The sequence below is a fragment of the Akebia trifoliata genome, chromosome 15 (assembly GCF_017979445.1).
Source record: "Akebia trifoliata isolate Shusen 1 chromosome 15, ASM1797944v1, whole genome shotgun sequence".
NCBI lineage: Eukaryota > Viridiplantae > Streptophyta > Magnoliopsida > Ranunculales > Lardizabalaceae > Akebia > Akebia trifoliata.
In genome coordinates, this window is record NC_141389.1 from 18,243,910 (window position 1) to 18,258,525 (window position 14,616).

General features: G+C 36.0%; 2 protein-coding genes across 7 annotated transcripts in view; both read right to left on the minus strand.

Annotated features, from left to right (window-relative positions):
- Window positions 1–159: 159 nt before the first annotated feature.
- On the minus strand, window positions 160–1,704 carry LOC147384473 (glucan endo-1,3-beta-glucosidase 13-like). Its single transcript, XM_086426497.1, has one exon. The coding sequence runs from the start codon at window positions 1,388–1,390 to the stop codon at window positions 275–277; it is 1,116 nt and encodes a 371-aa protein (XP_086282623.1). The 5' UTR covers window positions 1,391–1,704; the 3' UTR covers window positions 160–274.
- Window positions 1,705–3,895: 2,191 nt separating this feature from the next.
- LOC147384474 (mitochondrial uncoupling protein 1-like) overlaps window positions 3,896–14,616 on the minus strand; it is a 91,656-nt gene continuing 80,935 nt past the window's right edge. The window contains exons 6-12 of one of the 6 annotated variants that reach the window (XR_015172983.1): window positions 11,060–11,138; window positions 10,738–10,871; window positions 10,525–10,623; window positions 10,308–10,412; window positions 8,544–8,604; window positions 5,054–5,140; window positions 3,896–4,340 (exon numbers count right to left, since the gene is read on the minus strand). Coding sequence is in view for 1 of the 6 variants with exons in the window: in XM_086426495.1 (XP_086282621.1) it covers window positions 4,311–4,340; window positions 5,054–5,140; window positions 10,308–10,412; window positions 10,525–10,623; window positions 10,738–10,871; window positions 11,060–11,138 (534 nt within the window). In the remaining 5 variants the exon portion in view is untranslated. Of the gene's footprint in view, window positions 4,341–5,053; window positions 5,141–8,543; window positions 8,605–10,307; window positions 10,413–10,517; window positions 10,650–10,737; window positions 10,872–11,059; window positions 11,139–14,616 lie in introns of those variants that run through there. The other 5 variants (XR_015172985.1, XM_086426495.1, XR_015172984.1 and 2 more) reach the window with 5 other exon arrangements.

Sequence of the window (14,616 nt, forward strand, 5' to 3'; positions counted from 1 at the left end):
CCAATTGAGACGATGAAAACTCAAATTCAAGGCTCCCATAAGGTGCCGGTCTCACTGGACTTCACATCACTTACAATATGATTGTTGTGATGAATTTACACCAAACTCACACCGGTCCATATACAATTGAGGAAAAAAAGAAATGAATTAATAGAGCCAAATTGCAAGGTCTAATACTAAACTTTCCCCTTGAAAGCATTAAGAACATTAACATAATATTTGAATGTAACTTTTAAGAATCTAAGAAAACCTGAATTATTCAAAGAAAATCTTGTCATTGCCACTGAAAAAACAAGATGAGCACCATCAAACAAAACCACACCACCACCAGACCATCATCATCAGCTCTAGCAGATACCGAGAAATCAAGCTGGTATTTCTGAGTCATATTAGGATAAAGAATCCCCCAATGGTCCTTCGAATCTGATGACCCTTCATCATCCAACAACTCAAATATATACGTCTCTGCAACTCCATCTCTTCGCAATGGTGTTCCAAGACCTGATCCCAAATGCCGAATTAATCCCTTGTAGTACATCTCTGCATACATCTTGCTCTCTCCCATTTCTTCTCCTTTATTACTTGGCCATCCTGTCTGAGTCACAATTACTGGAACATCTTCATAGCCAGCCACAGTCATCGCAGTCAATACAGCATCAACCATCACGTCAAAGAGGTTCCGATAACGTAAACCCGTTGTTCGATCGTCTTGAAAATTGAATGGTTGTTCTTGGAATAAAGCATACCCAATTGGGATCTCAAAGTTGGATCGGTACATGTTGTAGGGATAAAGATTGATGAAAAAGGGGGACTTGGTTGTTGACAGGAAATCAAGAAGCGGTTTCATCAAAGAATCGGCTACGGATTCTTGAAATTCTGCAGAAGAGGGAGGAAATGCAGTGGTGATCACACTGATGAAGGAGAAAGTGGTGGAGACCGAAATCTTGTTAATCCCGAGCTCACGAAGTGCTTTGTAGACATTTCTGATTGCGGGTAGAAGGAAATTTGAGAGTCCGGGAGAGGAATCAAGGGTGTCATTTCCCACAGAAATAGCGGAGATGCGAGTTCGTGGGTAGAAAGGAACGATGTGGTAGTTGAGCCATTGGAGAGCTTTGGATTGGTTTGATGAGATTTGAGGGATTAAGGAGTTAGGGATGGAGAGTAGGAGAGAGATGCCAGAGTAAGAGAAGGAGCGAATGAGCTGTGGGTCAGATTTTGGGAGTCTGACGTGGGAAATTTTGAGGGATTGGAGAGTGGAGATGACTCTTTGAGGGTTGCGAGAATGAGTGTAAGTGACACCAATGGATGAAAGTTGTGAAGATTGAGAGGTTGTGAGGAGAGAGAACGAGAGAAAGTAGAAGAGATAGAGATTGTTGAAGGAGAAAGACATTTTTGTGTTCTTGGTGTTCTTGAGAAGAGAGAGAGGAGCAGTTTTTGGTCTGAATTCTTTCAATCTTTGGTTTGGTTTAGTGGGTTTTGCTTTTGAATTTGGTGTTTTAAGAGGTAAGTCGCTGCTTGATGTGCGTATTAGGCATTGGGCGTAGTTAAAGACGCATTGGGGGGAGTTACAGCTGACTTAGAGGCAGTTTCTTTTGGCGGGAGTGACGGTTGGTGGAGTTGGGTTTGTTAGTTTTGAAGTGTCACAGAATAAGTTCTTTTAAAGAGGCAATTTAATTTAGTGGTAACCCAATAGGTTTAAAAAAAAAAAAACAACATAAGAAGTATTTTTTATTTTTATTTATTTTTTAATAAAAAGTCCATTATACCTTATATCCGCAAAATTTCACATAAGAAGCATCCAAAATGTTTTAATCTCATTTAATATATATTTTTTGCTTTTTTTTTATAAATGTAATATATTAATGAAAAAAGGAAGAACAAAGTACAAGGAGGCTGAGGAAACCTCTCAAAGAGCAACAAAATAAAGAAAGACTAAACATCAATGATTACATAAAGAGTTCTATCTAAAAACAAAGTCATCAAAAGTAATCCTTGCAAACTCTATGTTTTGTTTTGACCAAAGGTACAAAAAACCCATGATCTCCAAGAATCCGTTGTGAGAGCTTCTCATCTTACTATTAAATACCCTGTTATTCTTCTCGTTCCTCACTGAACCTCCAAAGTCATTTCCCTAAAAGCATTCTATTAGCTAGTCTAAAACCCCTAATCCCCAACCACCCGTTCTTCTTGGGTATGCAAATAGTCTTCTATCTAATCGGGTTATATTTTCTTCTATCATTCCTGTCATTTCACAAGAAATTTCTCATAAGTCTTTTTAATCTGATTTCAACGGACTTAGTAAGCGTGAGCAAGGAGAGAAAGTAAATTGGGATACTCGTCAAGGTGTTTTTTATCAATGTTACTTTCCCTCCCTTAGACAGATAATTGACCTTCCACGTGCTCAATCTTTTCTCTAATCTTTCAATCACTTCTTCCCAAATTTTGATACTATTGTAGGGAGCTCCTAACAGAAACCCAAAATAAGACGTGGGTAAAATATTATGCTCATAATCCAAGGTTGCAGCCATATAATGAATAGCATTCACATCTCTTACCCCAAACAGTTTACTCTTTTACAAATTGATATGTAAATCAGAAATGGCCTCAAAACAACACAATAAAATCCGCTTTCTAGTGGATCATTGATCAATGATCAGTCTTTTGGAGTTATTTTTTAAGATAAAAATTTTTCAAGATCAATCTTTGGGGTTATTTTTAAGATATTTTTTTTTCGAAAAACAAGAACCTGATAGTTTGATCGTTTAGGGTTAAAAATTATTCTCTTGAGTTCTACTGGTTGACCATATACAGAAAGAAACCATGGAAATGGTTGTAATCATCAGAATGATTTATAGAAGATCAATTTGCATGCCCTATTCTACATTGAATAGTTTGACATTCATTAGATCAAATCCAACCCACATTTCTAATTTTGTTCTAAATTGGCATTTCTCTAAATTTAGAGAAGATGCTGAAAAGTAAATGAACAAAAATGATATTTAAAACATGTTCATGATAAGAGTCATTTTTGACATCTATGAAAAAAAAAGGAGATAAAATGGACATTAAAATAAGGTGAAAATTGAGTTAGAGACGTGGAGTGTTCTTTTATTGGGGCTTTCTCTGGATCACTGAAGATTTAGAGACTGGTTGAAGTTGCTCTTGGTGGGGTTCGAATTTGTTCAAATTCTAGAAACTTGTAATCCGATTGTAGGTAGTACAACATGTGAGGAGAGGTGAAAGGAATTGAACTTGTTCTTACTGTAATAAGGATGTATAAAAAGTTCCTTCCTCAGATTGCATGATCCACCAACCCCTTTTTTTTGTGTCAAGAGATGTCATAAAATTCGGGGAAGAAAAAAAAAACCTCTCCTGATAAGAGACCAGACACTTAAATCAGCAAATCAACGAATTAATTGTGATGTTGCCCGTTAATTGCCTCCCTCACCCCTTCTCTTCAATGTCAAAAATCTATCTTCTTCAATCTTCAAATCTAAAAAACATAATTTAGGGGTTTTAGGGAGGCTGAAAATAATGCATTTTTGGGAAGAAATAAAAAAAATATCATTTGCATCGTCTCCAAAATTTTCCCAATTTTTATTTTCCAAGTATTTGTGGATCTCTCTGAATGAATCCTAACTTGGTTGCCATGTCCATGAGTTTGTCTTTGCTTTAGTACTAGGGAGTGTTGAGGATCCAATACAGAATCAATAACTCAAGTTTAACCTAGTAGATCTCTCCCTGCTTGTCATCTGCAATGATGACCACCTAAATAAGCTTTTGCTTCATTTTCTTTTCCTGAAACCACTGTTTCTGGGCCTAGAGAGTTCTCTCACCTTGTCCCTTAAAATCACAATTTGATTGAAACCTGATAGTCCAGTCTTTCGGATCAACATGCAAGAAGAAAAATGTTTTATATTAAAGCTAACAAAAGTTTCAAATAATTATCTTAAAATCCCAGTTTATCATGAATCAGCTTAATAATTTAATTCAAATGATTTCAATGGTTACTATGATTTCAAATAAGCCCCAAATCAATACTAGTTATAATCAACACCACCATTCCCAAAACAGGGGAAAGGGTAAATGTGGTGGATGATGATGCGTTGGACCAAATTGTCTGAAATCTCTCCAACTATTTCTATGACATAAGCCTATCAATGAAGAAAGTAAGAATAACAATGACAATGGGGGGAAGATTTTTATCCTCTAGTTTTTAAGTTGTGTTTTTTTGGAGCGAGTCCCCCAGCAAATGTAATGATGCATGTCTACCACCACCCCATAAAACTTTGGGCATATGTAATCTAATGTTATGCTTCCCTTGTAATGAACTTCTTAGCCTGCAATGAGATGGAGAAAAAATAGTTAATATAATTTTTTATTTTTATTTTTTTAAAGGAAAAGTAACAAAGAAAAATACTGGTGAGCATTTAAGATAAGTCCCCCTATGATTTCAAATTGATAACGTGCCCTTAGTCTTATGTTATAGACCAATGAAACATGACTTAAAAGCCCTCATTTTCAACCTTTAGCCAAAAACCATTGCTTTTGCTACCCAAATTCTGTCAACCTCAAGTTAGCTCTTCCACCTATGGTAAGTTATTTTTAAACTACTCAACCTCATTTTCAATCTATTATTGCCAACCTCGCTTTGAACTCCCCCTTGTAGACAGACCCTTAATTTTTCTTCCCAAAATTCCATCTTGTGCTTCTCCAACAATCCTACCTCTCAAAGTTGAAAATGATGGGAAATTTTTTTTTTACCCAAGAGGTTGAAGATGATGATGTTTTGGGAAAGAAAAGTCAACAGTTTTTTGTCTACATGTTGAAGATGAGGGTATTTAGGTAATTTCTCATTAGTCTATAAGAGAAGACCAAGGTCCAGCATAGCAGTTAGCACCAGATTGAAAATGGAACTTATCACAAATATTCACCAGACTGCCTAGATATTTCTGAGTCACCCAAAAGTAAAAAGGCAGCCATGAATGAAAATCACTAGTTAGTTCAGTCAAATTGAGGGATTTGGAATGCACAAGTAATTTTAAAATTTTACCTGCTCTAGAGTCAGAAACATGATCACATTCCATGAGCCGAGCCGACCAAAATTTGGAATGGACCCTTTATAGAAAGCAAGGGGTCCCTACAAAACAAAAAAACCAAAGTCAGTCACTGTATGACATTTATATAGATCAATTCCTTGTAGAGTTGTTCGTTTTATCAATTTTTCTTTTGTAAAGCCAATTTATTTTCCGATGAAGCCCTTGCACTTATTATTTAATAGATATGCAGATCAAAATTACAATAAGAACTTGATAGAACCAGAACCTTAGGTACGTGTAGAATTTACAACAAAAAGGTGGGCTGAAGCTCACTTTTATGTGAAACAGAACTCTGCAATGTTACCGCCTTATGATTATTTGGAGCAACAAAGTGATCCCCAAGCACCGTTTTATCTCCTGGTCATCTTTAGTGAGATTGGTTAGTTAGGAGAGATAAGCTTAATCAGGCCTCTTGTGTCTATTGTTGCGTAAATGAAGAAAATAGAGACCATCTCTTCTGCTCATGTCACTTCACCAAACAGATTTGGATCAATGTTCTCAAAAGATCCCTTAATTCAAGAGCGCCTTCCTCGTGGGACTTCAAAATAGAGTGGATTACAAGAAATAGAGTGGGACTCCAAAATAGAGTGGATTACAAGAAATTGGAAGAGTAATGACCTAGCTATTGAGGTTAAAAGAAGCAGCTTTTGTGCCTTCATTTACCACGTATGGACAGAAAGATGCAGGAGAATCTTCCAAAATGAATACCTGCCAGCTACTCAGGTGGAAAGACCGATCACTATTTATGTTTGAATGAGATTCTCTTGCTTAACGTTAAAGGTTGAAGACATGCCTTATTCTAGGCAATTTTTTGACTCTTGGGCGATTAATGTGGCTTTCTACCAGTGGAAAAAGCCTCTTTGGGGTTGGCACACTCTTAATACAGATGGATCTCTTAGAGGGCTCTAAGTGGGTCAGGAGGGCATTGTAAGGGATGAGCAAGGGTCTCCTCTAGCAGCTCATATGCTAGCTGCATTATGGGAGACAAAGTTCTAATGCATGACCTTCGGGTTATTCAAGGACTGAAGTTGGCTATTTCCTTACAAGTTAACAAGTTGAGTGTTGCTGTCCAATTTATCTCGGGTCAAGCAGTAATCCCTTGGTATGCAAGGAGGATGATCAACACTATCTAAGCCAAAATTGGTCAATGAGGTGGAATAAGTTAGATATGGTTTGTGGTTTAGGTCGGGGTTCTTGTTTAGGTTCAATGTCGATTAAGATTTTGTCTTGGAATGTGAAAGGTTTGGGGGATAGAATGAAGAGGGCAGCTGTGAAAGCTTTTGTCAATTCTAAAAACCTATCTTAGTGACTCTTCAAGAATCAAAGCTTTTGATTTGTGAGGACAAAGTGATAAAAGATCTGTGGAGGGGGGAATATTGGTTGGGTTGCTCTTCTAGCTATTGGGAGTGCAGGTGGCATTATTGTGATGTGGAATAAGGACTTGATTCAAGTGATTGACAACTTAGTGGGGGCTTTTTCCATTTCTATTCTCTGCAAGAGCGTGGATGAGGATTTTCAATGGGTGTTCTCAGGGGTTTATGGCCCTACAATTAGTAGGAGAGACAAAAATTTTGGGAAGAATTGGAGGATCTTATGGGTTAACTAGGATAAGCCTTGGGTTTTAGGAGGGGACTTCAATGTCATCAGATTCACCAATGAGAAGAATGGGGGGCAGCGAATCACTAAGGGGATGAAGGATTTCAATACTTTTGTTAATAGATTTGCCTTAATGGATTTACCTTTGCTCGGTAGAAGGTTTACTTGGTCCAATAATCAAACTGACCCTAAGATGTCCAGATTAGATAGATTTTTAGTGAGTGGGGATTGGGAGGAGAAGTATCGTAATGTTGTGCACACGGCAGCTCCCAGTCTAGTTTCGGATCACAATCCTATCGTTATTGAGGCAAGGCAATCTCGAACTAGGCCGATTCCTTTTCGTTTTTAGAATATGTGGCTTATTCACCCAAATTTGCAGATCTTGTCAAGGATTGGTGGAGGGCGTATCCTTCAGTGGGGTACCCAAGTGTTGTTTTCAAGAACAAGCTCAAATATCTGAAAGAGAAATTGAAAAGGTAGAATAAGGAAGAAGTGGGGAGGGTAGAATTGAGAAAGGGGGAGATCCTCAAGGAAATTGATGTCCTAGATTCCAAAAAGGAAGTGGGGGAGTTAGAGATGGATGATAGAATGAAAAGAACGGAACTCAAGCTAGAATTCCAAAAAGTAGCGTTGATGAAAGAGATAAGTTGGCGACAAAAATCTAGGATTAAGTGGCTTAATGAGGGTGATAATAACACTAAGTTATTCCATAAAGTGGCCAATTATCATAAGAAAAATAACCAAATTGCCAATTTGACGATCAATGGGATTTTGGTGGAAGGGGAAGAGAGTATTAGAAAGGGTGTAGTGGACTACTACAAAGAGCTTTATAGAGAAAGAGAGGATAGGAGACCTCGTCCCGACAATCTTGACTTCAACACGTTAACTCATGAAGAAAGGGTGTGGTTGGAAAGGCAAATTGGGGAGGATGAAGTGAGATTAGTTGTTGCATCCATGGGTGGGAACAAAGCGCCGAGGCCAGATGGTTTTACAATGGAATTCTTCAAACATTGTTGGGAAATTGTAGCAGAAGATTTCATGAAGGTGGTATGGGAGTTACAGGAAAAAGATTGCTTGGATTATGCCCTTAATAGTACTTTTGTGGCTTTGATTCCCAAAAGAGAGGGGGCGGTTGACTTGAATGACTTTAGGCCTATTAGTTTAGTGGGATCGGTGTACAAGATAATCTCTAAGGTGCTGGCAAACAGATTGAAAAAAGTTTTGAGGAAATTAATTGGCCTTGAACAAGGTGCATTTCTTAAGGGAAGACAAATTCTGGACGATGTGTTAATAGCTAATGAATGTCTAGATTCTAGGATTAAAGATAAATCTTTTTGGCACATAATCTCTATCCAGTATAGAAACGATTTATTTGTACAGTATAGAAACGATGCTCACTTTTTATTCCTCCTCTCCCTCTTCAATATTTTGGTACGTTTTCATTTGCTATATTTTATTGGTTTCTTCTCAATGTCAGAACGGGGAAAAAATGACAGTTGTTTGTAAGTGAATTTTCTTTACTTAAAGAGCATTCAACAGAATAAAAAAGAAAATTTTAACAGTAATCACTTATCAAGTTGCATAATTGATTATCCTTTTGGTCGTATTACATGACCTATGGTTATGTGCTTCATTACTTTTTTCCATTAAATTTTATATACTATTTCTATGAATAAATTAATGAAGAAACAAATTTGTCTAAGGCTTTGCCTAGACTTTGTTTAGGTGTTGCCTTTGTGTCATCTAATGCCTTCGACTACTCTAGTATACAAATGAAAACATAAAACCACCTCTAACCCAACTAATCCTAATCCTGGTAGCAAAGACTGTATCCAATATCCATCATACCTAGGTTGATGGAAGCAATTCCCCTTGCTATAATTTGATCCATAGGGAGTTTTTATCAGAGCTGCTAACCAAATAAAGAATGATATCTTAGATGGAACTTTTGGTCCCCAAATTGCAATATCAATAAAGGATAAATGTGAAGAAAAAACAATAGATGTATATAAAGAACTTACAAAAACACTTTATCCTTGCAAATTTTCCAATCCCATTTGTCCTCCACCATAAGGTCAATATGGATATGAGATATATATAATCAATTAAACTAGCAATCTATTGAACCTTCCAATCATTAATTTTGATCTTGTGACTGAACCATGAAGTTGTTAATTGAACATTTTTCTTTTTGAAACATTAAAAATAAATTTGAAAAATGTGATCCAAGGGGTGAAGCTTCACACCATCAGTTTTCCAAAAATCTTTACCTTCACTTCCTTCTCCACTTTGAACATTATTATTTTTTGAATTTCAAGCAAAATCCTATAAATTCCTTTCAATAGCCACACTCATACAAGGATGTCAATGGGCCATTTTCAAAACCAAATCAACCACCCTGTATATTTTGTGTTGATGACCTACCTCCACAAGTCATTTCTTTCGTCTCCCAACTTCCACAACCATTTTCCTACAAGTGTTATGTTCATTGATCTTATTTTCTAATGCCCAAACTCCCATTCTTTTAGGGGAGACAAATTTGACTCCACTTCACCATGTGGAAACTGTTTTTTTCCATCCTTATCATTCCATAGAAAATCACAGAGTAACTTCCCAATTAGCATTTCTACACTCTAGGCATGATAATAAAGATAAAAAGAATATTAAGATGCCCGATAGAGTGCTTTTAATATCAGTCATTTTCCCTCATTTCGAGGTACTTAAATTTCCACGACCCAATTCTCCTCTATATGCACTCAATGATTGGATCCGAAATGATCTTATTTTTTTACGCCACACCTAATGGAAGACCTAAGTAGGAAAATGGGAAAGAATCCAATTGATAACCTAGGAAAGTGGCAAGAAGTGCAATGTTTGATGATGTGCCTATGACAAATTAAACAACTTTTTCTTTAATAAGCAAGAGGGTTAGTATTTAGAAATTAGGAGGTGAAGGCAGGTTTTCAACCCATGTCATAGTATCAACACACACAGAATTTAACCAACATAGAAAGTGCTAGCTCGCACTTTCTAAGCAACCTTTTGAAAGCCTGACAATGGCCAAGTACTTTGTTAAATGTTATAAAGTTCAAGAATGTATTGAAGTTTATCACATTCATGTACCCTTCTTGAGCCTATGAACTACTACATGCTAAATCAATAAGATATGAGAAGCAGAATCTTCAATAATTTGCATCTCACAAACAAATATGGGGAGGAAAATCCTGGTAGCACAACATTGCACGTCAATAGCATGAAGTTGCCATGCTAATAAATGACTACTTTTGCAAGTCACAATCCGTGTTCAAATATAATCAATCAATTCGTCCAAACCCTATTTCTCTTGTAATTCAGTTGCAGACTTGAATTAAAAATGGAACCTCATTTCACAGATCATATGATAAATAGTTTTTTCTGGATTAACCAAGTTTAACTGCCCATGAACAACAAACAGATTTAGCTAACCCATTTTCTCACCTGATTTTACCATAATGTAGAAAGTTATGAACTAAGCCATAGTAAGACGATGGCTAACCAAGTGATTATAAGGTCACCATATTACCAAATACTATATTTACTTGATTTTGAAGAGATAAAATGAAGAAAGCTTACCACATCGACTGGCGAACCAATACAGACAGCGAAAAATCCTGCCCCCAAACCAGCTAGGAGATGTGTAAGAACATTATCTGTGAACCCTGGAATTTTCAAAATTGTCTGCAAAGGGATAAAAAGAATTTGAAATTGCAATGCAATAAGTTAAAGTGTACATGTTAGACTTTAGAGAACAAGAAGAACCCATCAATGAGACTCAAATATTACATTTTACCTGCTTCACTTGATCGTAACTAGCAAGCTCAGCTGCATTTATAATAGCATTTCGTGCTACGTTAGGTCCAAGTCCAGTCCACAGAGCCCCAAATCCTTCCTAAATTTGTGATCAAATAGAATAGCCTGATCAAAACAATAAACAATCCCCGCACCCCCCCCCCCCCCCCAACACACGCACACGCCAAATAAAAAAAACGGTTAGATATATAACCTGTTTGACAATGGTGGAATAAGCATTTAATGCCCCAGAATACTTCCTTGGCACCCCAGGTGGCAATTTGCCTTTTGCTTGAAGTCGAACTCTTACAAGATCAGTTGGGTTAGCCACAGCAGTTGCTAGAGCACCTGTTTGATGCCAAGACACAAAGTAATGATGTCTATTTTAACACTTGTTTTAAACTAGGGAAAAACAAGAAATTGACAATTTAAATTCTCTAAACGTTGAGAAAAAAAAAAGGAACATGATATATTTGAACAAAATCCTATTATAAAAGCCAAACATTACTGAAATAATCACAAAAATGTAAAATGACCTGTTGTAAATGCAGCAAGTATTTTCTCCGACAAAGGAACATCTCCTACAAAATCAGGGCCAACATAGAGGCCTTTAACCTATCCAATATAGAATATACGCATATGTATCAAGTAATCATTGAGCATAGAGAAAAAATACATATATAACCCAATTACTTGAAAAAAATACAGAAAAATAAGTAAATCCATAAAAGAAAAATTCAAACTCACGGGTTCATATAAACCAATTCGTAACCCTCCATAGATACTTTTCCAAATCTCAAGCTATACCTGTACCCATAAAATACAGCACCTATGGTTCTGACCAAACCCGTTTTCTAGACCTCAAAACCTACCTAAAATCCCTTTAAATCCAGTCCAAACTTTCCCATAACCTATGTTGCCCATGTACCCTAGGTCTAACCCTTTTAGAACGTAAAATAGAAGGCCCCGTTAAATATTGGATTGAAGCCCTAAGTGAATGGAAGTTCAATCTAGGAATGGAAGTTCACACGATTTCAGAAATAAAAAGACTACTCAAGGTATACAGAATATCAGAATATTAGGAATGAATGTTGGCAAGACACAGGCACATAAAGAAAAACAGAAAGACGCATTACCTTGTTGTCCAAAATAACTCCTGATGAGAGAAATATGTAGATTAGTAAGTAGAAATACGTTAACAGAAGTGGTCTCCTAATCATTGTGCCTGTTTTTAGTTTCAAATACAATCCTTCTTCTATTTCCTAGCTTGCCCAACCATCTGAAACAAAGAGATTTCCAATTGAAACCAGAAAAATTAGAACTCCAGGCATGTTTCACCAGAAATAATGGTGCAGTTACCTAAAATCCAGAATTGGTACCTATCTCCTCAATCATTAGTACAAAGATCAATTCATTCAAATGCTATTGTTATACTCATGAAATCCACAAAGCAAAGAATCTGCAAAATACAAAACACAAAACAATGAGTAACATGTCATACATACAAGCTCAGCGTGATATAAAAATTATTGAACCATGCAACTGAAAAAAAAATGCATTAAATGGTTTGGCCAGCACAAGGGGTGCTGTATTTTTAATTGAGAATTGTAACTAGAGAAACTCTTTTCTTCGGGTTTTAATGTTCGGGGCTGAAACAAATTGAAGAAATCACAGTTTCCTCAAGATAAAAACAAACTCAATCGTGCAACATAGTTAAAAGAAAAAAAAAATTTATTTTTATAAGTTATCACAATTTTGGATCATCGGCTCCTACAAAACACATGGTATAGAAGTGAAACTGAACCAAAGGGAACTTGTGTCCACATAAGGAAAAGAAAGTATCTTCTTGTTAATATATATATATAAACTATTCTAATATAGGGCAATTGGGTTACTTGAAGCATCACAATGTCACCACTTACCACCTCTATGTAGTATTTTAATGAGTAGTAAGATAGCCGCAATACTCTCCCAAGCAATAAAAGAGACACAATATGAGATTCCATCCTACTTTCAGAAATCAAGATATTAGCTACCACAGGGAACTTTTACAAGAGGGGGGAAAAGCATAGTATGCTTAATTAGATTCTGTTATTAACCATTAGATACAGTGGTCTCCACTATATTCCCCGACAAACAAATAAGGTGTGTAAGCAACACCCCAACCTTACTTTTGAAATAATTAACTTTGGTCTATTATTTTTTTTTTTTGGATTGATTTGGTTTTAGGAATCTATACGTGACAAGCGAGGGCTATATAAATATAAACTATAGTGACTTTCATGGCCCTTGCACCCACCCTCTTATTTCAATAACTGGGCCATAATTTGGGGAATTTTTAGATGATCTAAAAGGAATTTTGGGAATTTCAGTGAAATATATACTCTGTTTCCATTATCACAAAATAATCCTTCTCCAATCATTTAACAGACTTTATTTGATTCCAATTTTCTAGATCAATCTAAACTAAAACCCTCATCCAAAATTCTTACTTGACAAGGGTTTTATCACTCCAAACAAGAATCAAAACAAATTTAATACAACTAAATATAAAATTTCTTGAAATCAAGTTATCTACAATAACTGAGCTTAAATCGACAATCAAAATCATGAACATGAAGAAACATAAATCCAAATGCAACACTATATTTAGAAGCATCAATGAACCCTAACCAACAAAAACCAAAAACACCAACAATGACAATGACGATAATCAAACGAAACTAAATTGGGGGGACCCAAAACACCATATTCTAGGTCAATCTAAACTAAAACCCCCATCCAAAATTCTTAGTTTACAAGGGTTTCATCACTCCAAACAAGAATGAAAACAAATTTAACACAAATAAATATAAAATTCACTCAAAATTCCTTGAAATCAAGCTATCAACCAGAATTGAGCTTAAATTGACAATCAAAATCATGAACACGAAGAAACAAAAATCCAAATACAATACCATATCTAGAAGCATCAACCCTAACCAACAAAAACCAAAACACCAACAACAACATTGATGATAATCAAACAAATTAACTTATGGGAGACCCAAATCAGAAGATTAAATTCTAGAAACCCAAAATTAAACAAGAGAGACCCATTAAAATTCCTTAAAATCAAGTTATCTACCATAACTGAACTTAAATTGATAATCAAAATCATGAAAATTAAGAAACATAAATCCAAATCCAACAGCCACAACACCCACACCAGAAGATTAAACTCTAAAAATTCTCAATGAAACAAAAAGAAAAAAAAAAAAAGGAGAGAAACCCATTTCGAGAAAATGGTGGGTTACTTTTTATACCTGTACGACGGGTTGAGGGTTGGGTGATGGGTTCTTCAGGATTTGAAACATCATCTCTCTCTGCAGAAACATTTGTTGTTGGTGTTGTTGATAAGGTCGCCATTAAAGAAGGGTATTTGGTACAGTTTCTGCTTCTACTTTCGAAGCTTTTGGAAAGAGAGATTAGCATTGGTTAGAAGCTGATCATTGGGCTGTTTAGCATTCCATGAGATACATAACTCGAAGAAGTCGTAAATGTCTGCAACATCGATGACCCTAGGGTTTCGTCGTCTCCTTCGTAAGCATCTCTAGTTTTCTGAAATTTGATTTGTTTACTTGGGTGTATCTAGTAATAATTGACCTGCCAATATCATGTTTTTCTTGGAAATTTTGAAAATGACGAGGACAAATTTGAAAAGAAAAATTTGTTTTCTTCCCTTTCCCCATCGTCTCTCCATTTTTGGGACGAACAAAATTCTACATTTTTTCCCTTCTCTTCCCTCCATTTTTCTTCTCTTTCCTCCTCACTTAATAATCCAAACAGAGGAAAAGAAGAGAAAACAGCATATTTTCTTTTCTCTTCCCTTCCCTTCCCTCAATCCAAACACAGTGATAGTCTATCCCCCTTCGTAAATAGGGTACAACGGGACATGATCGTTCTTAGGCTTCGATTAGGGTCAAGAACAAAATTGGGATAACTTGAAATAAGTCTCTCCTATTGAGCTCAAGAGTCCTACTGTTCAAATCTATAAAATTTTAATTATTAATTAAATCGATTCAATTTAATCCTAAAAGACAAGGAATTAGTG